Raw genomic sequence first — 27,949 nt, forward strand, 5'->3', positions numbered from 1 at the left:
TCAGAAGATTAGCAAATGGAACAGTGAGACAACTGGTGATGCAACAGCCGCTCAAAATAAGTGAGAGTTCCTTCAGTTCTATCTCCACATGTGTAACTGAAGCAAAAAAGCCACAACCAGCCCTACAACTAGTGCACAATCCTCCACAACTCCAATGAACCTTCCAGCACGTACTTTTCCTTCCCCTTTCACTTACCTTTCTAGTACCCCATTCAAACCATGGTTACAGGCACAGATGCAAAAGTTAGAAAGGTCTGCTGGCTTGTATTTCACTAATAAAAGCAGCCAGCAGCCAGAAAAGTTACCCAGAATCATTTCAAAGGAGAATCATGTGGGTAAACCCTAGAGAACAGCATTGTTAGCAGCTACATCTCCCACACCTTTGAGACATTTCAATTACTGGTACTTGCAGCGAAGGGAGTGAATATGAATTTGGCAGATTTTGAAACAGCTCATCTCACATCTCAGTACATGCCAACAGGACTGTGCAGAGTGGGGGTGGGCAGCTCAGTACACTTGCCCTGGGCTTCAGAGGGGTAAGCTGAGTGGCTCTGCCATCTTATGTAACTGGGCCGGCTGCTTTTTTTTGACTTTGTAACTTTTATTATGTAACAAGACTTCTGCCCTGGGCCTCAGACAAGCTCTGCACGGGCCTGGAAGCCAAGGACCAGATTTGCCAAATTCAGGTCTGGCTTGAAACTGAATTTGCCTGCCAATTCTCTCCCAAAGAAGCCACAAAAGCACAACCAAACCATCTTACCTTTGAGAAAGTTAAAGTTGTAACTAGTGGCAGAAAGGGCCAATTGTTTCTGCACTGGAAATGATGCACCAAAGTATGCTCACAAACATAATTTCCTGCTGGGCAACATGTATTCATAGTTTCCTCTGCTTTTCAAGCAAATGCTCAATATTGTAATTTCCTGTTAAGGAAACCAACAGGGCCTCTTACATCTTTATCAAGGCCTCCCCACTGCTTGCTGTCCTTTCCCCTTTTCAGAAAGTATTGTTGCTTTTCTTGGGAAGGGGGTAGTAAAGTTCCTTCCCCTTCCCAATGTGTATGTTTGAAAGCATTCTGTAGGGCAGAATTCTCCAGAGATTGTTGGACTACAAGTTAGTCACTTCTGCTGCTCTTTGGAGAAAATTTTTTTCAGGAGAGTTCACCTATCACTTTACAGTTGGAAATATTACCATTGTGCAAATCACATTTATCCCATCCCATCCCGCAAGAAAAGGAGGAGGACAGAGAGGAAGAAAGTGTTCCATCCTTTTAGCTATATTTTTCATTCTCACTCTTACTGTTCACATTTCATCTGCCTATCATTTTCTGAATTAGGAGCTGTGGGCTTAAAACCGGATGAACTTCCAAATGTATATTCAAGTGTGCATAAGGCATACCCCTACTGCAGTACATTTATTTTCAGAATATCTGGAATGACTCTTGAAGGTTGGGGGGGGGAGGAGAAAAATCAGAGATCCAGGGTTATTAAGAGTAAGCAGTGACCAAACTACCATGTAACTAGCAAAGATAGAAAAGGAAGAACTTGGGATAAGCAATAGAGGTTCCATGATGTAATTAAATACATGAGGCGTACAATGTTAAAGTGTTTCAGATTTAATCAGTTGAGTCTAGTCCAAAATTATATTACTAGATCAGGTTGAAAACAATACATAAAGCTGCCTATCTTGTCTCCATCTCACATTGCCATTCCAAAGCCAGTAAAACTTCAAACAGGTCAGAAATTATTGGAGTCCAGTTTAGAGAAGGGTAATAATGACATCATGTCTGTAACACTCTGTTCAGCCTGCTCCTTGCTGTTCATGCATCTTAATCAGTTAATTTGTATTTAAAGTAGGGGAGAAGCAAATAACAAGGAGTTTAACTCCTCAAAAGCCTATTAAAATATCAGTATAAATGAGTTCCCACAGTCATTATATAAAATTAATCAATAATTGGCATTTTGGGGGACAGACACCTGCTTTGCTATTTCACTGATCTCCTATGCTGACTAAGATTAAATGCATTTAATTGATCTAAATGAAGCAAGACATACACCCATAATAGTAGTAAAGCAGAATACTTATAGTAAGTTCTGGATAGAATCCTTAGAATTCTCACAAAGTGTGCTGGTTCAGCCACAATGTACTTTACATATTGTCTCCACACAATATAAAATTGTTTTACTTTAACCTGTTGCAATCTATCTTCAGGTTCACCTACAGTCTAGAATAGGAACAGCCATTTCCAGAGACACACATATTCAACCCCGATATCCTTTTTAAAAATATTCAGAAAAGGCCCTGAGCCACAGCATAGCTACAGTTCAAGACTATTTTTATCGGGTAAATTTAAATGCCTTCTAGACTAGTTTTTCCCATAGACAATTTGAAACAAAAGCATAAGGAAAAATCCCCCTTGTATGTTGATAATATTTAAGGTAATGATTCAGTTTCAAAGCTGATACAGAAAAGCCCATTATTTCAGTTGAAGCATAACAGTAAATAAGCCATATTTTTAAAAATATGCCAACATAAGGATTTCTGTATATAAACACAATCCTTCCTGAATCAAGATGCAGAAAATGCCAGCTGGGACAGGAAGAGGCTCCTGGGAAAAAGAAAGACAGAAGACTCTGCTTTTCAATATCATACCTGGGGAACCAGAAGAATACTGACCAGAGGGAATCTGTTACCCAAAGCACCAAAAAGTATGCCCACCCACCCACCCAGATAGCTGAGGGAGTGAAAAGCATTCAAGAATATTTGAAGTGTTTCTCCAAAGGCAGATTTATACATTTGGGGAGCTGCCACTCTTCAAAGGACAGTCACAGAAATCAATGAGATGCAATGACTTTTCTAATCTTCCAGTCTGCTGTGTGTATGTACATGTGTGTGCGTTCAGGGATCCCACATACACTGCTTCTGAAGTCACCCCACTCCTAGACTCTCTCAAATAACACACAGAGCAAGTTAATACTGGCTATCAAGATTTATATTACCCCCCCTCCCCCGTTATGGGCTGCCTCAGGCCACACCAAAATTACAATTAATAAAGGGAGAGAAGAGTCAGAAAAATGCCTGAAGATTGTGTTTGCAAGCTGAAGGAGAATTTGGTCAAATTACATTATAAGAATTTGCAATATATACTGCAAGGCTGATACAGAAGCAGTGGCCTACCCCACAACATAGTCTGTTGTGTAAGAAGGCACTCCATCCCTAAAATTTCCGATACAGCACATCTTTATACAGCAAGAGAAATAGCTGAACAGAGGGTTGTGGCACCACATCCTTTGCCAGAGCAGCCAAATGAACAAGAGGGTACTTTTATCTTCCAAGGTCAGATAAGGGCATGTTCATGATGATATGGCCCTACATACACTACAATAACATATTTATAAAAGTAGCTTGAACTCTCTCTGGAACGTACGTAAAGTTGTCCCCATTGTTGTAAAGCACAAAAGCAGCCCTTTCTCTCTCCCAAAATCATACCCCTTGAACTTCCACACCTTGGATAGGACCAAATACACATGAGTTCTGTTGCTACTTTTACCATCTTAGTTTAGGGCAAAACCAGCATAAAGTTCCTAAACAGAAATACCAATAATGCTGACCTTTGCACTTATTTTATAAATACTCAACTTATACTCAAGACACCCCACAAGCTGGAGCCAATGCCAGTGAGATACGCTTACAATTATTTTCCAAGGCATCCTTGCTACATGCCTGCGCCTGACTTCTCGTCTTCCCAGGAGAACCAGGGCCCTGGAATGCCTGCGGTCCTTATTGCCTTAATGAGGGGTACTTCCTAGGATTCTTTTGCCCAAGGAATGCACGTGCTAAATGGCTCCAAACAGTTTCCTATTACATAGGCACATACTATTACAATTAAACGCATGAGTAAATAAGTCTCTGAATATAAAATAGGACAAAAACTTAAATCAAAGGTTCAAGAAGTAGGGACTAAAAGGAGCTAATCAGTTTCACTCTCCCTTCTTCATCCCACTTGGCTCCGTCTGAGAGAGGTGATGCTGAAAAAACACGTGCTCATGACAAAAACAGGGTTATAAATATAAAAAGGAATTAATTGTCAAGCACCAGTGACATCGCCAGCTTTGTGCAGGCATGGTGAGCTGGGAAACACACCCTGAACCAGACAGTTAATCCAGGAAAAAGCAGGGGGTTCATCCATAGCACTGCAGCTGTCTGTTGCTCCCTGGGGTTGTATTAAGAAGATTTTCCTCTGGTAGAGAAGAGTTTGTACTTCAAAAAGAAACTCACTGCCAAAAGTGAAGCCATCAAGCTGGTGTGAGCCAAATGGTTCAGGAAGTCAGAGAATTTAGTGCTCCCAAATTCTAGACTTAGAGTCTGCCAGTAAAGTCGAATCCATCCTATTACTTGACAACCACCTTCAAGGTGCTGCAGAATCAGGCAAGTTTGTTTCATTAATATTTTTTTTAAAAAAACCTGGATGTAAAGACAGTCTGTTTGGCCTCTGCTGTGCTGTAGTGCTAGGATCCACCTGGAGGTGGTCACCGCAATTCTGTTGCCAGCTACTACTCCACTACTACTCCATAATGGCCCGGTACAGTGCAGGCTCAATGTAATCTTCACGGTAGCGTGAATTGATGACCCTCTGTCTTTTTCTTTCTTGTTTGACCTCCTTCTCTGTGAAGATCTCTGTGAAGCGCATGTCAGATGCAACAGACTGTGGGAGAGAAATCAACCAAAATAGTTACTATGAGAATGGCATTCATGTTCTGCATTAGAGGTGGCCCAGCTGATCCCCACAAACAGGTGATCAATTGGGCTTTCAATTTCAGGACTTTTAAATGGCAGCTTCTGAAGCATCAGTTCAGTTTGCCAGTCATTAAAATAAAATTAGGGCTAGTTACAAGGGATTTTACAATGTTTTGAGAAGATCCACGATCGCTGTTTAAAATCAAGGATTGCACCTTGCAGGGATATCGTGCCCCCCTCATCATAAATTAATAATTAAAATGCACCTATGCTCATAGCTACATGAAATGAACCATCTCAGGCACATAAAGGTCTGAGTTATAACTTTACTTCTCTGTGAAAAGAACTATATGGATCAGCCTCCCCTGCTCCTTGACTCACCAGCCTTGACTTGACCCTCTTAGGAAGTTCTTCATTAAGAGTGTACACATCATCCCTCTTTGCCATCAGCTGGGAGCCATCCTCAAATTCCACCTACATCCAGAAAAATCAGGCAACTGTCAAGTGAGCACAATAACCCATGCCTTCCTGAGTTCAGGATAATGTCCATCTTACCATCTGTCCCCTCACGGCTTCTGCATTTGTTGAACTAATGCTGAGAAACAAATACTGAATCTGCATATATGCCCTCAAGAGACATCAGGGTGGGAATGGTGAAAGACAGGCTAACAGCAAGAGAGGGGACTGCGAAGGGACTTGGACAGACATTTAGAATCATAGCACACAACCACAATTAAAGCAAGTCAAATTTCAAATGCTTAGCTCAACCAGTCCTCCTTGACTATGGCCAAGCCTAGATGCCATCTGCCACTTGTACAACTGACAAATAAGTTTGTGAATTGAGCAGAAGTAGTAGACCTCCAAGTTAGCAAGCCATCGGGGGGGGGGGGGGACCCATACAAAAAGACAGGGGAGATAGAAGGTATAATCCCTTCTCACTCAGTCCTTACCTGGTACATCTGAATAACGTGCGAAGCCACGAATGTAGCTCCATAAACTTGGCCGTCTGTCCATCTCACTTGAACAACTTCACCTCCAGCTGGAGGACCCATTTGGAGACAATCTTGACTCTATCATGTGGGATAATTTTTTGAAAAAGATAAACATTATCTATTTACAAATGGGAAGAATAAATATTGCCGACTATCCAACCCACTCTAGAGAGAGTTACCAGTTGAGTGGATGAATGGGGGTTGAGGAGGCATCAGACCTTTCATTAAGTGGAATTACTGCTCTCTCTTAGTTGCTGTTAGGAATGAAACTTGTGTTACACATAGAGCATTGCTGCCTTAAATAGGCAGTTGTTAACACTTCAAATCTGGTGCTACAACTGCACAGCTGTTCTACAGTATGGAATCAGTAGTGACTAATTCATCTCCGTAGATACCTCTCCCTATTTTTTCTCAATAATACATGTAAAGGTTTAACAATAAAAAACAAAGAACACTTTATCCTTGGTGTTTCAGATATGTGCTCCTACCACAGCTGGTGTTATCTGGCATCCTTTAAAAAAAATGATGCTAAAAGTACAAAAATGCCAAGGAGGAGGAAATGGAAGATATTTGTAATAAAGCAGTCAGGCATTTTAAGTGCTCCATTCAGAGTCTACATCCTACAGCCCAAAGTGATATGCTGAGCCCTGTTCAGGTGCTTTAGAGATTTGTCCCACTTCAATGAACACTATTACTTCAGCAATGTGAACTGAGATGCAATATGAGCATTCAGGAAGGTATTTCCTTAAACTATACACCCTCTAGTGGAATGGATCTTTCATTACATAGCATACCACAATGTCTTCTGGGTATAAGTTGTCACTGAAGGAGCCATCGTCAAAGTTGACCTCATAAAAGGTTTCCTTGGTCAGATTGACCACTTCACATTGGTAGAAACGCCCGTTCTTGTGCTTGCTGATCACTGCTTGCCCCACGGTAAGATCCTGAAGAGCAGCCTTGGCTCGCTGAAGAAAAAAGAAGAGCCATAGTCAAGATAAATAAAACTTCTAAGCTTATGGACCACTGATCAGGGAGCGAAGCACTTCCAATGCATTTTATGTCCAGGAAAGGTAAGATTACTTGCCCAAAGCTGTCAATTAACACAGAGCCCTAAAATGATATGCTCCTCCATTGAACAAAGGAGATCACTGTTTCCCCTCCCAAGCGCTATGTGTTTTGCTGGTGCTGCATGTCTTTGGATTCCTAACTATTTTCATCCATGTATGGATATGCAAATGATTTTAACAGTTAAACCAAATCTATCAGCCTTCATGACCTTACCTCTGCCTGGGATGGAATCTTGTGCCTGAAACAAGTAATGAAGACCACAAAAGGCCAATCATCCGGTTGCATCATGACTCCAGCTGCCTGAGCACAGCTGACATGGAAGGATGTAGGACAGCGGCCATGAGAGCACTGCACACAACAGCCAGCAGTTCTCTTCCGTCTCTTCTTGCAAAAAACACATTTCTGTGAACAAACCAGTTTAGGGTCAACAGATTCAAGGAACATGACAACCAGAATGGACAGTGAGCCATATCAGCTTCAAATCTGGCTTGGATGCTACATTTTTAAAGTTGAGGTACTGAAATAAGCACACTTTATATAGGACTGATTTAGAAATATTGAGACAGTTTTTCAAATGTTGTGGATATCTCCAAATTCCATATAAATGTTAAACATTTGCATCTTATGCTTACCTATGTATGTGAGCTTTGTAGTACATCAACTTTTGTTCAAGGGTTTGTCACAAAAATGGATGGACCATTAAACTCCTCATGAATCATTTTTATTGGCTTATCAATTAGCTGTCCCTCCCTGGCAGTCTCCTCACTATTCTTACAGGGCTTTCCCTTCCTCAAATAATTGCTGAGAAATTATCAAGAATGGTGCCTCCAATATCCCTGCTCTCATGTCATATCTGATATGCCCAAAAGTCTAATACCCAAATGACAAAGAACAAGCATCTCATTTAGAGCACAGGGCTTTGAACTAGTACATAAACAAGAGTGCCAACCTAGCTGTACAACATCAGCTGAAAAACATGAAATACCTGACAACAGAAGCAGGTTATTCACAATATAAGATAAATGGGCAACAGTTAATGGACTATGATACCCATTCTAACTGTACAGTAATATGAAAGACTGAGATGAAGGCATGGTGGGAACAAAACACAAAGGCTTTTCCAAAGCATAAATAAAAACAACTCATGAATTATGTCCATATCACCACACTACCCTGAAAATAGCAGACTAAATTTGAGACATACTTTGAGTGAGAGGGAGCTACTGTAATATCAGGAGGGTAGCAGGAAAATCTCTTAAGGAGAAGTGTGACTAAATTATCAATGCTGTCCCCACCTTTGCCTCTGCTTACCCAGTCTCAAAAGTTGTGGAAGTGTAGAAGACCTGCAGCCCTAACCTGACAGTATGTCATTTATCTGGCTCAAGTTTCCATGGGTTTTTATCTTGTATTTTTATGTTGTGAACTGCCCGGAGATCGTTTGATGAATAGCTATATATATATATATATATATATATATATATATATATATATGTCTGTCATCATCAATATATATATATTGATGATGACAGACTCTTGAGCTAGGCAGGGACACTCACTTGTATTCCATAAAAAACTACAGCTGGGTTTTACTTGCTGTGTCCTTAGCCAACTGCCAGTGAATAGCTTATTCATTCATCTTTACTATAAAAATGAGCAATGCATGCTTATCCCTTGTCCTCTCCCTAATTAATTACTGGTCTCCTTTCACAGAAAGGAGGTATAACAATTACTATCTCAGTGGAAAAGAACATCTTTTCCCTTCAGAATTTGTTCTCTGAATTTTCCTATGCTCTTAAAAAAAGAAGTCATCTGCATTCTTTCAAGTGAGAAGTAGATGAGAGGGTTTGGGTTCAGATGTGATAAATTCCTATTTTCAATAGGTCTGTCAGTTCTGATTTGTGTTTTATTATAGGCTTTATGTTTCATTTTTAAAATGTCAATGCACTTACTGATCTCCATCAAGTAAATACAGTACTGCACTTTCCACAAATGAACACTGCTACTCTAGAACCCTGTGAAGAATAATAGAGAACTCATGCTGTTTAGTTAGCTGCAGGTAGTCTATGCCATATTGCTTTGTAAATTTCCCCTGCTATGCTCAAGGTAATTTAGAGCAAAATGTAATGCAACACTGCTTGCTGATGAAAAGGGCTGTTAACCGCACACCATACATAGGATGCAGGAGAATAATGGCCCATTTCCTTGGGATAGTTTACTTTCCCCATCTTTCTCTGCAGCATAAGCAGTCTGCTCTCTCATTATAATGCAACTGGTGTGTTCAACCTGACACTGGTATGACCAATGCTGTTGGCATTTCAGTGCCCTCTAATCTCTTGTATCTAGTAGGCTTTTGGGTCTCTCAACCCCTCATAATTACACATCTAGGAAAGATGTGTCCATCTTGCAGGCAGGAGCAAGGTGAATACTATTGACTAAAAGTTGGTGGGAAGGGCTTTGGAACTAGTAGTTTCAAGGGAAAAGAGCAGGATGTAAATGCAGAAAACAAATAGTTATAGGTATTAGTTCACTTAGTGGCCTTTGGCAAGCTATAATTCCAGCTTTAAGTTGCTATCTGCAACATAATACAACATAATTAACTTATAGGGCTGCTGTACAGATCACTGGAACAACGTATATGAAGTGCTTAGAAGTTACAGTATACAGGTTATGTGTTCTACTTTACACCTGTACAATTGCTTCTGCTTCTAATCGCACTCCAGCTTCATTTATCTTATTGATTTGAACAACCTTATTTTACATCCTTTATCAGAATGTTGATGGAAGAATAATCAAAAAGCATATGCTGGGATTATTGATCACTTCAAAGGAACAAAACAATCTGCCTTCTTACCAGCCGAAAGCGCTGCAGTGGTATTTTACTGACATCCACTGGACTGCGTTCTGCGATGTTCACAAACTTAGCCTCCAGAACTGCCACAGCACACATAACATGAACCCACCTGAACAACATCAGAAGATGGAGTGTTAGCACATGCTTATAAAAGATGGGCTGCAGGCGATGATGCATCTGAAACCAACAAACCTACACCCACCCCTGCCTTGTACAAAGGTTAGGTAAGCAAATGTGCTTCCTCTCAACCCACTTTGCACCAAACAGGAACTCGTAATTCTCAGAACTGTTGCTTCAAGTTAAGTGAATTATTGACACGTTTTAGGAAAAAAGACCTTCCATATTCGGTTACCCAAGTAAAAGGTAAAGGTAAAGGAATCCCTGACAGTTAGGTCCAGTCGCGAACGACTCTGGGGTTGCGGTGCTCATCTCGCTTTACTGGCCGAGGGAGCCGGCATTGGTCCACAGATAGTTTTTCTGGGTCATGTGGCCAGCATGACTAAGCCGCTTCTGGCAAAACCAGAGCAGTGCACGGAAATGCAGTTTACCTTCCCGCCACAGCGGTACCTATTTATCTACTTGCACTGGTGTGCTTTCGAACTGCTAGGTTGGCAGGAGCTGGGACCGAGCAACGGGAGCTCATCCTGTCGTGGGGATTCGAACCGCCAACCTTCCGATCGGCGAGCCCTAGGCTCAGTGGTTTAGACCACAGCGCCACCTTCATCCCTTCCATATTCAGTTACCCAAGTACTCACTTGTTATCATTGGCTTTTTGAAGTGCACCTCCCCGAAGTGAGCACAAACAGCAATCCTGACAGGTAAGGAAAAAAGCCACGTTACCAAAACAGAAGAAATGAAGAAATTCTCACTTTCATCCTTGTGACAGAACCTTCCTATCTCTCTCAAACACACAAAATGCTTAGTCCTGCAGACTGTACAAGCTTATCTCTCTTTTTATTGCATTAACCACTTTTGTCAAGCTAGCATACTAAAGCGGAAGAGAAGTCAAACCAATTCTACTAGAAACCTGCAGAAATGAAGGGCTTAACATATGCCTCATGCTGGGCAGAATGCACTCAATGGGGTTGAGTTCTAGAACAAATGAAGAGGAAGTCCTCCTACACAATGAAAATTGAAGGTGGAGGTGAAGTAGGAACTCTGCCTTATTCAGCTGGATGCTAAGCCTATATAAAGCATCCTAACCAAATTGTTAGGTAGTGGCTCTTACAGACCAGTTCCATTATCAGCTCAAGTCACATACCAAACAGGACCCAATTCTCTAAACCAGCAGACCAGATAATGGTTCTCAATGAGCACCATAAATATTAATTTTAACATGGAATCTCAATGTGCAACCTGACATACTGCTTTAGGGAAATTTCAAAAGAGCTACCTCAAAGAATCTTGCACTTTGTAACAGTTCCAGTATGAGGCATTCAATGGACGGGCTACCATTAAACACAGACACAAATACAGGGACTGCTTTGTGTGGGTGTTACGTTCTTGACCCCCCGTGGGCAGCAGCGGAGTGCATGTAAGCATAACCTGCTCCGCTCCACTCCCTTTTCCAGCCACTTTTGGGGACAGCATGATACATGCATGCACGGTCATGCATCAATTGCACACGCCTAAAACAGTCATTGCCTATATATTTCAGTAAGTCAACCTTCCAATTTCCTTTGAGACTATTCCATGAAGCATTTTCATAACAGAAACTAGCTCACAATATTATTTACATTTCAATAGAACATTTTCATGTATAGCATTCCAAAAGCTATCCCAGTAGCATTGAGTCAAGGCCCACATGTATACACAAGAGTTTTTTAGCAAAAGGTATGACATTTAAGATTTTCTTACCTCTTCTAAGGCATTAGCTTTGCATCTAGAGCACTTCCAGTCCTCAGTTGCTTTCGCAGGGGCTACTCCATAACAACCTAACACAAATGAACATACAACTTCAACAGGAGTATTTTTTCTCTAATGTGTGTGTGTATTGTCCATTAATACATAAATATGGAGCAAAATGTAAGTTAAATCTAGATTATTTGTTTCTTCAATGTTTTCTGAATTATTGATTTTATCCTATTTGGATTTATTGGTAGGTTTATAAACTGATTTCTCCCCCTTCCTTTTTTGTATTTTGGTAAATTGATTTATGTTGTAAATTGCTTTGGGCACAGCTCACTGTGAAGAAGCAGCATATAACTAAACTGGCAAGCTTTTTCAGACTCTACTCTTCCTGCTTCAGTAACTTTATTTACTGATAGAATTAATCACTGCATAGCTGAATATGGCAGTTGCGTCCCCGAACACAACAGTATGGCATTCAGACCAGAGGGAGAAGAAACAGACAACACCAGAACATAAGCAGACTTTAGACTAACCATTCCATCACCTATTCAAATCATAGTAATACATATCTAACAATAGCACTGAGCCTCTTACACTCTTTTCATATTTTATTTCAAAATGGGAATACCCACATTTCTTCATGATTTACTCAACACCTAAGAACAGTCATGGGAGTAGGGGTAGGTGGGTTTTCAGATCCTGAGACTGGTCACTGTTAGGAATGAGGGGCTAAATTATTAAAACTGGGTAACTAACCAGATTTAGTTTTCTCACTATAAATCGCTAGAGACCGGAAGTTATAAGAATACCCAAAACATTATGTAGACAATTTATTGTGGCAATCCTAATAGCAGCTGATATTCCTACTGATCATTTGCTGTCTTTTTTTCATGAACTCTGAAATTCTTCCACTTGAAAGTTTGTGTAAGAGTTCCACTACGTGTGGTGTGCAAATGCTTTCTGAATGTTTTTTTTAATCTGCTGCATAATTTCTTTGGCATGCTCTAGTTCTACTATGTGCACAAATTAGATTTCCTGTTCATTTCTTAGCTAATTCACACTAATGCAAGGTATTCCACGCACTTGTTCATTTTATTCTCTGTACAAATCAAGGTAGTTCCCAGAAGGCAGCTCAATAATATTTTTCTGCATCCTTCCCTGCTTTTTTTTTTAAAAGTAGCAGTGAGTTACCACAGTTCCATCTTTCCCTTTTTAAAACAGAGTAAAATGGAGGGACAGCATTTAATATCATAGCACAGGATCACACCCAGGATATTTAGTACTCACTGGCATGTACTCGAACTTGACACTGTTTGCAAGTGACCAGAAGACTGGTGCCATCTTCCTCCAAGTAAGGAGTGGAGAGGCTGACATCTGTGCTGCAGCCAGTGGTAGTAAAGCACATCTCAGGAATCAGGGGCTTAGTTCTCATCTTTCCATCAGCACCTGGAGCTGCCTGCGAGCTCTGGCCTCCACAATCTGCCTGTGAGAGGAGGAAAAAGAGTCATTTAATAGGACACCAGTTTGGAAAGGCAGTTAAGAGTGTAGGTAATAACAAAGGCCACCTACTCATTCAGTACGCTACCTATCAGGTACAGTCCTGTCCGAACACAAGAACTACAATACTCTAGTCTTAAACAGAGAAGTAACATAGCCAATGACAAGGTTAGTGACAAATCAGATGTAGATTTAGTAGAATTCCCTAGTGAGAAAGAAACACTAAATATTACTGACAACCCCCCCCCACAACCCAGTAAGCCAACTTGCTGTCAGACCAAAGTACAAATGTGAGGGCATAATTTTAAATAATTTAAACAATTTAAACAAGTAATTTAAATTTAAACAAGTAATCATGTGCCAAGATCGAGGACAGGCTAAATTAGACCTCAGTTATCTTGTACTGTAATCCCATTATAGTACCCATTCTGTTTTATTATCTTGCTCCATATTCAATGCTTTCTGGGTCACATCAAACTGCTACAGAGGTTTCTCATAGATTTGGCTCAGAGAAGCTAAATGGAAGGTGTTGATAAGGGTAGGCTCTAGCAGCTGTTGGAAACAATCCAACACTATTTAAAGAGACCCATACCCCACAGTATTTTCACAAGTAACTCTCTATGGAAGCAAACTCTGCAAGGTAATATTAAAGGGAAGGCTTAGTGAACTCTTCCTTGTTTAAGAAAAAAGACCGCCAAACAAACTGCACAACCAATAAAATGTTACTGTACAACAGAATTAAGATCAAACAACAGATACAAAATGGTACATGCCTTTTAAGATGCATGCAAATTATTCAGACACATTTCAAGCACTTTTTAAAGGGCATTCTTGAAAACTGTATCCATTAAAACTGTGCTTTATATAGAATTCACTAATCATCATCAAACCTCTTATTGGCATCACATACAAACATCCATAGCAAATCAATACAGAATTCCTGCCTTTCCAGTGACACAAAACATTTGTCAAATGAAAGAGGCAAAGCAGTCTAACATTAGATCTCTAGGTCTCCAGAGAGATCAGATGTCTGCAATGTGTTTCGACGACAAAAAACCAGATAAAGGTATTTAGCCACTAACTTGGTGAGCTCCTGACTATTCCTCAATAATAGAAAATGTATGAAACTCTGGTTTCCATTTGGGGATGCAGAGCTGATCTAGGAACTGCTGGCGGAGATCAACATATAGTTTACATTTAAGAACCATATGTGTAAGAGTTTCCACCTGATGGTCTTCACATGGGCAAATTCTTTCTCCTTCCACCATTCCCGAGAACCTTCCCCATAGGAGGTTTGAAGCATTTGAATTAAACCTGGCCAGCGAAAATGCCCTTCTTTCTTGAGGATGAAGCAAAAATTCAAGATAATTGTGGTTAATTTCATATGCCCAAGAAAGTTGAAAGTTAAGAGGGGAACATGTTTTCTCTGCTGCTGCTGTTAGTTCCTGGTGTTCAATATCCCACAACCTAGTTTTTATTATATCCTTGGCTATTTTCTCTCAGCACTGGTGCACTACAAAGACCTCTAAAATATTTGGTCTGCTTACCTGGTAGGTTTGGAACAGCATGCAGACTGCACAATAGGGGGCTTGCTGAGCCATGGCTGAGTTGTACTCCTTTTCTGCCTCAAAGTTTGGAGGGCGATTCTGCCATAGTTGGCTGAGTGGCTTTGCCCATGTTTCTATCTCCTCAGTTTCTTCATCTGGTGCCAGCTGCTCTGACATCTCTGCAATAAGATACACAGGGGTCTTTCAAAGCTTACAAACCTGAGCTGCAAAATAGCCAAGTCAAGGGACTTATAGATTGTTGGAAAATTCCTTAACGGTTTGACCCACTTCACAAGTACTACCAAAGGACACTGTTCTCACTGTCCCCAAAAGTGTACAACTGCCCAGTCCTGCTGAAAGTTTGCTTCACCAGCAGCAATTACAAGCATGGTTCTCACATATGTGGTGCAATAGTGGAAGCTCTAGCATGATGATCCTCAAGCCTATTTAATTTATGGGATCAATAACTTGGAAGTAACACAGTACGCACTAAATGTAAATAGATACAAAAAGTGTGTTGAATTTTAGGAACCAAAACAGATCAAAGCCCTGTACCTGCCCCTAACCTGCTGGTTGAAAATTCAATGCCAGAGTAATTCTAGTTCAGTTAGCCATGCACTGCATCTTCTCAGGAACTATTAATCAAAATATTCCAGAAATGAGTAAGAGGACATATTTCAAGGAATAACGTGGGGGGGGGGTTTCATTTTGAATCCACATTTTCTCTGTTCAAATTTTACCTCATTAGTCCACATATACACACATTTGCAGTTGGAGACCAAATCTGCTTGCTTCCATCCATGCCAGTAGGCATTCCCCTTTGTCTTTGTCCCTGCCTTCCAATTCATTCATTCAAATGTGTTCATTTTGCACAAATGTGGCATGCATGTAGGAAACAAGTGAGCAATACGCACACCTTAAAAAAATTAAAAAATCTGTGTCTGCCCAGGAATTGCACAAGGGCACACATCTGGGAATCCCCAATCCTCACTAGCATCCACAACAGACCTCTATTGCGGGAAGGAAACAACACTGAACTTACCATCATCACTGAGGTCATCTTTAACGAGAAGTGGGTGATGACGTGGTAGTTTGCTCAGGGGCTGGCGACGCCCTTTTGATTTTTTACGGTCTTTTACTGATCTGATGTACTCCTTCGCCATCTGGAAAAGACAGAGGTAGGTCAGTGGACATCTCTTCACAGACAACAGATGCAGCACAACATAAAACAGATTGTGGTGGTGGGGGGGAGAGAATTTTCAGAACTGAAGTCAGGAAGAAGAGAGAGAAAAGCCGAAATCTGCAAAATGCTTTTGCTGTACAGGACAGAATCTGAAAGTGAAAACAGCTTGTTTGTTTTGTGGCTTACGTTCCATGATATACAAGACTTTCACTCAGAGAAAGTACTCATGTCTTAAAAACCAGAGGTCCAAATAAATAGCTTTTGGACATCTAGAGTTACTTGGTGCCCAAAGCAGAAAACACAGTCCTAGCACAAATGCACACCTATTTAATATCTAGCTTATGCTTGTATTGGAAAACACTACAAGGATCAAGCTGACAGCACATTACATAAAAGAAAACCAGTCTTAAGGTCAAGCCTGATCTATTACACAATTCATACAATTTAGATATCACTGATAATTAGTCTGCTTGCAGCATATGCTACAGCAAGACTGCTCTTGTAATGCAATCCCAATACTAATCTTCCAATTACTTTTGCAAGTTCCTGTTCATTCACATGGGTAGTAGCACTGGCTTTTTTTCCAGAGGGCTGCTCACTGTCCATGCCACCGACTTCTTCTTTAGCATAACTGTGCACTGTGAGAACTTCAGCTTGCTCAAGTGCCTGCCTGGAGAAGTCAGGAGATTCAGAATCTGAAGAACTTGAACACATTGAAGAGCCAGACTGAGAGCTGGAGGCTGAACTCTGCTTCATGGATGACTGGGTCAAGGCTGAAGTTACAGAATGAGAGATGGAAAGATCCAAAACAGCTGCATCTGGCTCTTCCTCTTCTAGTTTGACATTTTTCAGTTCTTCAAATTTTACTTCCGAGGAATCTGCATATTCTGGAACAAAACAATGTTTAAAGCACTCATTAGTAACTGCCAAATGAGACAAATTCCAGAGCTGATCCATCAGGTAACTAAGTCTGGCTATGTCAGCAGTGCCCCAGCAACCTTTTTATTCCATGACTTCAAACACCAAGAAAACATTCTAGCTCAGTGTCATCACCACCCCACCATTTCTCAGCATGCATGCTTGCACATTTCATAAGCATTTTTTCAAAAAAATTTATTGTCCATTTTGAATTCTCCACCTGCATAATGTTAAAACTCAACATTAAGGGAAGAGGGAGGAAACACATATTATCCCTACTTGCATGTCCCAGCGCACATTCCCAATCTATTTCAAATCTTTTAAAACACTACATATTAGCTACCTTCTAAGGATTTTAACGATAGGCAATTTATTGTTACCACAATGAACTCTTAGGCAATTCTGTATCAGTTCCTTTACAACTTTCAGATGAACACCTCTTGATAACCGCTATTCACTTTATTAATTTGTTGTAAAAGCTTTTAATGACACGGTAGTATTGGACTTCTTTTGTCAAATGACTCTGAATAACTTAAGGTGAACATTACTACAAAGAACCCATCTACTTTCTCTGTGATTGCTCCAGCTTCTTTGAGCATGTATTTTGTAGATTTAAATGTCATGCTAATTTACTGCCTAGATTTCTGCATGAAATGCAGAAACAGTAGCCCTTTTCAATCTAATGTGTGTTGCACCTGGTACATGACACCTGAGTGACAGTATGAATAAAATTGCAGCAACATGGTACACGCTGATGGAGCAGTGCAATGGAGCAAGACCTTGAAGCACTTACCTGGGGGTGCAAGCCCTTGGTCCCCTTGTTGCACAGGCTCTCTAGCAGGTCCAACAGGCGGTTCTGCCACTTCCATGTCAAACTGCACTGAACTCAGCTCTTCTTTGGGAAAGGCCTCACTTTGGCTCACCTCATGAGGAACCTCTAAGCAGACGCGGTGCCGTTTGGTTCCAATGCGATGCTTGGGCATGCTGCAAAAACAAGTCTTACAAGTTAAGCACAACTGAACCCAGCACAGCAAGTTGCTATCTCTCAGGACTAGTTGATTAATGGACTTCCTGCAAAAATAAATAAATGCATGTATCACGATGGAGACAACAACCGAGAAGGGTGATAGAAACCATACCACACTCTGCCACAGAGTTAATGGACATTCATTGACATCAATGCTTGGAATAAATTTTACAGCATTTCCTCCTCAGCTTTAAAAAGATCCCTGTTTTACATAAAGGTCCTGAGAGACTTGACTATTATGTAGCCATGGAGTAGCCATCTTCAATGTAATGTATCCATCACAGATACAGACTTAAGGTGAAAAGGCTGTGAAAAGGCAGGGTAATCTAGTCAGATGTTTGCAATATATTAAATCAACTCAGCTTTTTCTGTAAAATGCTCCCTCACAAGCCTACATTGAAAATATATTTAAAGAAAATGCTGATCAAATAGCACTAAGTAGCCTTCTCGGCTATATGCTTTTTATTTCCTGTGTTCACCTAAATATTCATCACCCCTCTGTGAGCCAGAAAAACATCAAAACAAGAATTTGCTGATGGCCATGTCCTTAAGTAGGTTGATCATCACTTTTGATCAGATTTGTTCATAGGAAAGGAAGGTAATATCCAGCTCCTGAATTGGCCACTTCACAATTTCTGTGTACGGTATAAAAAACAAACATACCTCTTCTTCTCCGTATCTTCCTCTGCTTTGCATCCTTCTTCGGGTTCACTTTCCTCAGGACATTGCTTCGCCTTCTTAACTTTCTGGAGGAGCTCTCCTTTAAGGAACTCAGCTGCCTCTGGAGTTGGAAGTGTGTGGTCAATGACAGTTGCATCTTTCCCCGCTTTCCAAAGCTTGTAGCGTTCTGGCTGGTATTTTCTCACGAAGACATCCATGGAGATTTTGACCATGTCCTTTCGGCATGAACACTGCATGGAATAACAAACCAAGTGAGACCACTATTTCTATTTCCGTCCAATGTTACTTTACTCTGCTATCATGTTTTCCCTCCAATGATTTCACATACCATTCCCAGTCAGAACTAATAAGCAGGTACTAGACTTAATAGTAATAATAAATTATTATTATTATTATTATTATTATTATTATTATTATTATTATTATTATTTATACCCCGCCTATCTGGCTGGGCTTCCCCAGGCACTCTGGGCGGCTTCCAAAAAAAATTAAAAAATTAAAACACTGCAATACATCAAACATTAAAAGCTTCCCTAAACAGACTTGAGATTGAAAATAATCATGTGGATAACAGAGGTAGGGGGCTCTACTGAGTAAATGAAAATGTATTTGGGGAGTGCTGGGTAATAAGTGTGTACATCCAATTCCTGTATAATATTCTTAATATCAAAAGTTCAAGATCCGTTGTGAGCTGTATTCTGACACCAACACATTTGTTAGTTGGTGTAACAAATGATTAATGATGAAATAAAAAAGGACCCAGTGAATGGCCTAGAATCATTTGTAGCTGCCACACTGCTAAGAAAGTGCAGCTCTGATCAGACCCTTGGATGGGAGAGCACTGGGAGGTTCAATAAAATATCTCTCTCTCAAAAAAAAACAACAACACCATATATAAAGAGTACTGTGAAACTCAACAAGTCTCATTACCACATTATTATTTCACAAGCCTTGTGCTTTATACAGTAGATGAAGCAAGATTTGCCTTTATTTGGGGGACTACGCAGGAGCAGCCAGAGCAGTGGTGCCATACAGCTGCCCTGACGCTACTTGTGGCTACTTACTTGGCCATTGTGGGGAAAGATGGAAGCAAGATCAGAGCCCTCCCTATACCAACAATCACTGCTGCTTACCAGAATGGGGTAGAGGTGTAAAGGACTCCCAAGTTCTCTAATCAAGTCCTCCCATTGCACATTTTTAAGCATAATCAATCTTAGAAAGACTAAACTGGCTGATTCGACTTTGCAGCCCAGAATCATCAACAAAAACATGACCCAAAACCAGGAAGAAGGGACGCTGGATAAAAATTAGAGATATCAAGGAAAATTCTTTGGTTAATTTTGGAATCAGTGTAACATTAATGAAACACCAAATATGCCGGAAAGGAATTAAATTGGCTTTAGTAGAAATGATTTAAGGAGATATGAATGAATATGACGTAAACTTTGAAATTTTAAGATTTTTAAGATAAGATAAGGTTAAAGAGATTAAGGTAAATTGAATTACAGATTAAATTAAAAGAGGGAAAGGTTATGTTGAATTAACAAACAAGATAGATCGTGAAGATTATTTAAATTAAAATTGAGAAACATGGGAAGAATTTGCTGGAATAATGAATTAAACTAGAATACAAAAAGGGAGGTGTGAGGAAGTTCAAGAAAGAAGCAAATGAAAAGTTGTAAATTTGAGATTTGTATTTTTCTTTTTTCTTTTTTGGTTTTTTTTCTTTTTGTTTTATTTTTTGCTGTATTTTTCTGTTTTTCTTGTTTTTGTTTATGTATTGATGAAATTTTGAATAAATATCATTTAAAAAAAAACATTTGTTATAAAAATACAGTAGTTCCAAGAGCCCCATTCAAAAAATCAAGCTGTTAATTAGGGATTTTTTTCCAAGCAGCAAGCAAATTGACACCTACTAGTACAGACTGCTTTCCATACTCAATCCACCGAAGTGTAGCAAAATTAGTAGATTCAGCACAGTTGAAGCCATGATTAAAGCCAGCATGGTATCCATAAGGAAAGGTTATCATGAATTCACCTGCTTCTTGGGTCACCTGTAAGACAGGAAGGCCACTTAAGATTATCTGCATTTCACATTATCTCTTACTTGTAAGTTCTAATACTATGAATCCAAAATCATAGGGCTCAATTACCCTTTTGTTCAAATAATTAAATTGTCAAAGGCTGCTTTACTTGCACTATTCACAAATTTCTAGGAGACTGAGAACTTCTGCAAATTGAACTATATATGGCATATTTCAATCTGGACAGAAGAAGAAATGAGGTGCAACATACATTTTAGTTAAAATTTTATTTGGCCACATGTACATTTGTAAACAAATATTTAGACAAATTATGTATCAGCTGAGACTGAGTGACTAAAACTATCTTTCAATGCTATAGTAGTGCCTTTTCCACTTCAATTAGAACTGTGAAACTGTTATTAGAATAGAGACATGTGGCCAACCCCTATGTTAAGGCACGTTATGCTAAGTAGGCACAAATCAAACAAATAATAATTCGCTACATCCCTCCGCACAACATCAAACCCTGCACCTTATAATTCACTTGCAGAAGAAAACTATCTTGTCCAGTAAGTTTAAGACCAGACCTTTCTAGAAATAGGAAGGCCAAAGTTTAAGGGATCTCATAAGAGATTTTGTATTTTCTGGTGTTTTCATCAACTTCTCAGAAATCCAATTCCTGTCATCTTACAAGGATCCCTGATGCTTCCTTAGATGTACTCTAAAACTGCAGTAATGCCAATGCTCCTTTCTCACCTTGTCAAATGGAATGCCATATTTCTTCAATATTGATGGAGATATTAGGGTCATCTTGTGACGAAGGAAAGCTTCACAGTTTTGGGCACTTCCAGGAAAGAACCCTATTTAAGTAAAGATGTTATATGTGTTGCTGGATGAAAAGGGCTGCTCACATAAATACCCTTTGGCTACATTATTTAATACTTTATTCTCGACTCTTGCTACTCAAGCAGGAGAGAGACGAGACTGCAAAAAAATCAGACCATTAGCATGCTCTCTCAAAGGTGACTGTACCCACTTGTTTCCAATGGAAAGGTGGGCAGTCTTTCCTTATCTCATCTCATAGCACAATACGAATTATGTCACAGACTCAGAATAAGGACCAAAATAATCAAAATGGGGGAGGGGACACCTCACAATAAAAACCCCAAGAACTAAGGTGGAGATTAATATCTGTTTTTTAGACTCTGAATAGAAGCTGCATCTTGTTTGTGGGTTCCAAAGAAAGTGAAGCTAACTAGTGGATTTCCTTTAATCAAGCTGAGTAAAAAACATTTTGAAAGCCTAAACAGATTACAATTAAGACAATCAGCCTAACTTCAACGCCCCCCCCCCCCCCAAGTAGGAGTGCAGGAATAAAAGCAAACATTTCATTCCCAGATTCTAAGAATGGTTACCACCACAAAGAAATTTCCCTTCCCACACACTCATTCAGAGACCAAGTGTCTCAGCAGAGATATTTCCCAGCCCTGCTCGGTCTTTAACCGGAGATGCCGAAAACTGAACCTGGAGCTCCATTATGAAGGATATGTGCACTACACACTGGGGTACAGTCCTTCCCCACACCCAAAGTCTCTTCTCGAAATGGTTTTCCAATTTCTCCAATGTCAGGCATTGCCCAAGGAAGCCAAAACTAGCTCCCAGCAGTACAACCATCACTGTTGCATTATATACTGTATATTTATACATTTTGGCACGATTATTACAGTGATCTACTGGATTGTGCTGATGAGTAATGCTTCCTCTTTCAGCTGCAAGGACATAGCAATTGAGGAACTAACTTTTCTTTGAAGATACATGAAAAGATGAATGTTTGTCCATATCTTCACCTATGTAGTCCTTAAAAAAGAAAAGGGAGCTGTGCAAGGGTAATAGTCTTCCAACATTGCTCATTTCAACATTCAGAAACTGACTGTGATTTAATAAATTTCATCACTCCACTAACCTGTCAGTTGAACTGTATGGGAACTAGGGTAAGTTGCTGCACTAGAAAAGGTTTTTCCCTCACGTGCAAAAAGTTCTTCCTCCCTGCTGTTAGGTTTATAATGCTGGATTAGGGTTATTGCCATGGTAGCGTTAAAGCGAAAGTAGATCCTATGGCTCTTCAGAAACAATCAACTGCATACATCCACTGAGACAGAAAGAGATGGTTACCTTTAGCAAGGCGTTCCAGCCGCTTCCCATGCTCTGGAGGAATGGAGTACCTGTAGTCACAAACACGTTAAGTAAACAAAAAGCATAGCGGAGCTTGGGGTTGAAGAGCTTTAGATATCATAATAATAGTAGCAGTAGTAGTAGTAATAATAATAATAATAATAATAATAATAATAATAGGAAATAATGGAGAAATAATTTCAATTGCTAAGCTACCAACATTTATAGGCCAATTTTGTTCTTTTCCAAACTAAGGAAGTCAGAAAGTTTGCTTGCCCATGAGACTCTTACTAGAAATACAGAATGGTAAATATAAGTAAAGGTTATATACAAAATGCTTTTCCATAACAGGTTCTCTCACCATGACTTGGGCTCCCCAAAATGCAAGTAGTTGATGCTGTAGAGATCCATGTCCTCTGTGTGCCAGGCAAATGATGTTTTCCACATTCCAAAGTAGAGATATGGTGTATTCACCCCCTCAATAGTAATGCCACTTTCATTCTCTACTACATCAAGAATTGTATTCAGATGGCCAATATTCCAGTCATCTACATGCTGAAGAAATTAAATGAAGCCAAACAGAAACAAGCAATTAACATCTTATCAGCTGTAATAACTAATATTATTTGTCCTATATTACTGCTAACCTCTGCTCCTTGCCCTATTGGTAATTTCAGCAACAGGGACAGGTAAGTCTGCACTTGCTTCAGTGAAACCCTACAATGGTTAGAGCTCAGCATCAAGGTTAAGAGTTTGTAATCACTACTGAAAACAAGGTAAACCATACACAAGTTAGAGACACCTATTCATAAGTTTGCTTCTTACCTTGTCATAGAGTGTGCCATTAACATCTGCACCATATATTGGAGCATTGAATGTGAGGTTCTTCCAGTATTTGCGTTCAAGGTCTTCAAAATCAGTATATCGAGGGGTGCAGTATCTAAAATAGAAGGCAGTTGCTTTTCACTTTCTTTTTCATAGGCATATCTCATAGAAATGTCAGAAAAAGTAGCATTTTTTTAAAAAAAATTAGTCTTAATAAAAATGTATTATAGAAAACAGATTAGATAAGCACTATGGATAGAGAGAATATGTATAAGTATAAACATGCAGAACTAAGAAGCCAAATGTTCCATTCTTGTTTTTTTCTACTTCTAGTAATAATGTTTATACGCTATGTAGTCAGGCTCAAGTTCTTTGCCAAAAAACTGATTTGCATAATTTGAGAAGGAAAAGACCATTAAGAAATACAGTACATGACTGGATAATTTTATCTCAATTATTCTGGTGATAATCTTTGACAAAGAACACCAGTGTTCCTGGGTGATCAGCAGGGATAAACACAATTCCTATGAGCCACAGAACAGGACGAAACATCAGTTTCTTATGGGTGCAAGAATTACAATGCGCAGCAGGGGATCCTTGGGGCTGACTCATGCCTTTGTGTATGAAGATCTGTTCTTTTTGTTAAAACTAAAGGACAGGTCATACATGGGCATTGCTTGGCAGTCATTTTTAAAAAAAGAAACTAGAGCAGGTAGTTGATGTAGTGCCCTCCATGTGTTTTGGACTACAACTCCCATTAGCCCCACCCAGCATAATTAATGGCCAGGAATTGAAGGTGTAATCCAACATCATCTGAAAGGTGCCATGTTGGCTATCACTGTGATAGACAAAATTACAGAATAGAAATGTATTTAAACTTTCATACTTATCACTATTTGCTATCCTCCTGAACTCCCGAACTGTCATAGCTTTCTTCTGGATGTTATATTGTGTGAAGAGGCCTGACTGGCCTGTGACCACTTGCTGAATAGGAGCTGGGATGTTCACATCATCAATATCATCATACCATTTGCGTGGTTTCCATTCCTTTGGAGGAACAACCTAGAAAGTTCAAAAGACAAATGATACAATGGTTCAAAATAGCAAGTAAATAAAACCTGTAGAAGTAACCCAGTAAGGCATATGATTTCATATTATTCCAAGGGTATGGCTGCATATTCCTGCATTGCAGTGGGTTGGAGTAGATAATCCTCAGGATCCCTTCCAACTCTACAATTTTATGATTCTAAAAGTTTTCATTGGCATAATGCTTTGATATAATTAGTTGGGACTAAGCCTCATTGAATTAAATAGCGCATACTTCTGAGTAGACATGGTTAGAATTATACAGTCATTAAAATGTCTCAACTTTTAATATGGGGGGGGGGGAATCACCCTTCATCTCAAATATTGTTAAGCAAATAGTATTAGGTAACGTGCAAAATTTCTATGTCTGACTATGAAAATCTAAACAACTCAATTTTTACCAGTGAGGAATATTAAGACCTATTTGTAATGAAAATAAGAACTATTTCCTTAGCATCAACGGCATGCAGCTGTGTATCAAAACTTTACAAAGACACGTCTTCACTGCAAAATACATTTCTCATTAGCACTATGCTGTGCTAATTACAGTAATCAACAAATTACAGTAAGGCAACTTAGGCACATTTGCTCATTCAGCTTTATGTAAAAAAAATAAAACAGGCAGAAAGGGAGTGGCATTCTGAGAAAATTTGGCAATCCTACCCGTCACTAAACATAATGGGTTTGGACTAAACATGATTTTGGCTTTAGGTGTGATCTCTGGAATGTAACCCCCATGTAAGTAAGTTAACTATACACTATATTTTTCTGAATCATACTAGAGAATATTTTGAACACTTTTGTGGTCTGTTTTACCTTTGCCAGTCCAGCTCTATGAGCTCCTTGCGACTCTATATACGCAATGTAACGGCTGAAGTTTTTGAACTCTTCCATAGTTGGGTGGAATGTCATTATTCTCGCACTTGGATTCGGGTTCTCAAATTCAGATGCCATCGTTCTTGTTCACAATTGTCCTTGTCACATGTGAACCAGGAAAAAAGTGCACTAATACAAACAACCATTCAAATAACACAAATAAATAATCAAATCAGGCCTATCCAGGATAGTTTAAGCATAATATATAAAGAATGCTAAACATAAATAAAGGCATTTCCCCTCCCATTCCCCAAAGATCAATAACCCAACTATCTTGGGAGTGGAATGACATAATTTTTTTAAAAAAATCCTCCTAACTTTCACGTGTTTTACTCAACAGCTTGTGCCTCCTAAACATCCATCACACTGTAAAAATCCCCTGTCAGAGAACAAGTACCAGGGTGTACTGCCAACACTGCTGTTTGCGAAAGACCCCACCATTCTCACTCTTGGGATACTGGAAGGTGCTCTGATGGTTGGCTACAGAGGATACGGTATGACGATGCTTTTGCTTTTGTTTTGTTGAGGGCATTTCCTGACACGGAAGCTTGAGTTACATTTCTCACCAAAGAGTTACTTCCCCCTCCAACAAAGACATTTATCAATCCTGAAAGGCCATGAAGCCTAGGGGAAAGAGGCAGCAGTATGGCTATGAATCTCATCGTTGATGGGGCCCACAAGCAGGAAAGGGTTATTGCGCTCGTGTTCTTCTTCGGGGTAGCTGGTTCTTCTCGGTGGGAAATAAGATGCTGGACTAGGCAGGCCTTTGGTCTGACCCAGTGTTACGGCCAGCAAGGCTCTTCTTAGGAGAAGGATGTCTCCTTGACAGGGGCACGTGCGGCACTGTTTGATGGGCCGGGCCTGTTTGGTTTTGTACACACGGGAGGGAGGCCTGCCTCTCCACGAGAAGAAAGGAAGCTGCGCCCGTCGCTGCGAGACGTGAGGGGCTTAACAGCACTCATCTTTGTAGGGGCGCCCAGGGCTGCCTCGGGCTGCGCCTGCGGTTACAAAACCCGGCCTAGGGGAGGCGAGGAAAATCAGGTCGCTCGCTTGTGCGCGGAGGCGACGAGACCGGCCGTCCCTCACCCCTTCCACTCATGAAGCCAGGGCCTGGCACCACACGGCGCGGCTCTGAGCCCCGAGAGAGATCAATCCAGAGGAGAGGGGAGCCCACCCTCCAACCACTCCCACCTGAAAGGACGGTCTTCCGCTGCTCTCGACGGTTCCCGTTCCTCAAACGCGACTTCAGGCCAACCGAGAGGGGCCCCACCCGGACCCGCCTCGCTCCCCACTCCCCTGTTCTCGCTACCCTCGCGGCTCAGTCAGTCAGTCAGTCCGCCGCCCGCCCCCGGCACTGCCACGGCTTCCCCAAGAATGCCCCCTTAATTCGTACTCACCTACGTGCATACAAGCACCACCTCCGCCTTTGCCAAGGCCCAAGGCTCGAGTATTAGCCTGGGGCCGAAACCGTCCTATGCTCCGCCCCCTCCCGGTTGCGTCGGGGGCGTTTCCCAGTCACAGTCCAATGGCCGCGACCGCCTGGATCGGCGTTACCGTCTCATAGGCTATCTACAATGCCAATCACAAAAGTCTCGTCCGCCGTCAGGCCCTCCCCTTCGCCGCCGCGACGACTGGTCGGATTAGTGCCCCCTGCTGTGAAAGTAGTTCCGACGCTATTTTACGGCTGCGCGAGGCGATATTGCGACTTTGTTTGTTCGAACGACCATAGGACGCCCCCTCCGCTCGAGTCAGTAAAGAAACCGCTCCGTCTTTCTCTCGCTCCCTTTTTTCCGCCCCTTACTCCATATTCCCAAGCGGTCTCCGCCCACAACGAGATTCACGTACTGTAATTATAGTTCCGATCCAGTCAGCAAGGAGAAGTGTGTGAATCGGCACGACCATAGAATAGCCAATCAGTGAGGGAGGGAGTCTTGTCGTTAAGCAGACTTTGTGTTTGTGGGGAGACGCTGAGGGAGGGAGGGAGTCTCCACCGTTGGTGAGGGGGTTATCTAATAACCGTTTTCATATTGAAAGGAGAAGCGGCATAAGGGTTTGTTGATATAGGGGACAGCAGCGTGCGCGATACCCTGTTATTATTTTGTACGTCTGCTTTTCATTTTACTTAAGCACTGAAAGCGAAAACATGTTGGTTGAATTTCCTCGACGCAAGGAGAAATTACTGTCGTTCCTTTATTTACTTCTCAGCGCTGACGCTGGAGCCCAATTCCAAAATGCCTCGGTTTTAAACTGGCGAGGTGGCAAATCTGTATTGTTTATTGTTTTACCAAAGAGATTGTAGAAGCGTAAAGCTGGAAGGGACTTCCAAGGGTCATCTAGTCCAACAGCCTGCGACTCAGGAGTCACAACTAAGGAATCCCAGAGAGATGGCCACCTCTGTTTAAAAACATCCAATGAAGAAGGGAGAGGCATGTTGTACATACCGGTAATAATTTAGTAACAATAGGGAACCTACAGCCCTCCAGATATTGTGGGATTACAGATCCCATCATCCCCAGCCAGAGTGGCCAATGGTTAGGGGTGATGCCAGTTGTGCTCGACCAGCATCAGGAGGACACTACATTGGCTGCCTCTAAGAGATGCATGACAGACAGAATCA

General features: G+C 40.7%; 1 protein-coding gene across 3 annotated transcripts; it reads right to left on the minus strand.

Annotated features, from left to right (window-relative positions):
* Positions 1-1,596: 1,596 nt before the first annotated feature.
* KDM4A (lysine demethylase 4A) lies at positions 1,597-27,228 on the minus strand. 3 transcript variants are annotated; one of them, XM_053392721.1, is made up of 22 exons: positions 26,734-27,228; positions 25,273-25,461; positions 24,257-24,432; positions 23,371-23,485; positions 22,907-23,100; positions 22,546-22,595; positions 21,130-21,233; positions 20,266-20,403; positions 18,332-18,579; positions 17,435-17,625; positions 16,258-16,610; positions 15,583-15,703; positions 14,541-14,719; positions 12,784-12,979; positions 11,503-11,579; positions 10,401-10,456; positions 9,646-9,754; positions 7,008-7,196; positions 6,521-6,691; positions 5,685-5,804; positions 5,116-5,208; positions 1,597-4,702 (listed from the first exon to the last, which is right to left on the minus strand). In XM_053392721.1, exons 2-22 carry the CDS (start codon positions 25,408-25,410, stop codon positions 4,562-4,564), a joined length of 3,159 nt encoding a protein of 1,052 aa, XP_053248696.1. In that variant the 5' UTR covers positions 25,411-25,461; positions 26,734-27,228; the 3' UTR covers positions 1,597-4,561. The 3 variants fall into 3 exon arrangements, with proteins under 3 accessions (XP_053248696.1, XP_053248695.1, XP_053248697.1); XM_053392720.1 differs by having other exon boundaries at positions 26,730-27,228; XM_053392722.1 differs by lacking the exons at positions 22,546-22,595; positions 22,907-23,100; positions 23,371-23,485; ... (1 more) ...; positions 25,273-25,461; positions 26,734-27,228 and adding an exon at positions 22,337-22,503.
* Positions 27,229-27,949: the final 721 nt, after the last annotated feature.

Source organism: Podarcis raffonei, chromosome 6, assembly GCF_027172205.1.
Source record: "Podarcis raffonei isolate rPodRaf1 chromosome 6, rPodRaf1.pri, whole genome shotgun sequence".
Taxonomy (NCBI): domain Eukaryota; kingdom Metazoa; phylum Chordata; class Lepidosauria; order Squamata; family Lacertidae; genus Podarcis; species Podarcis raffonei.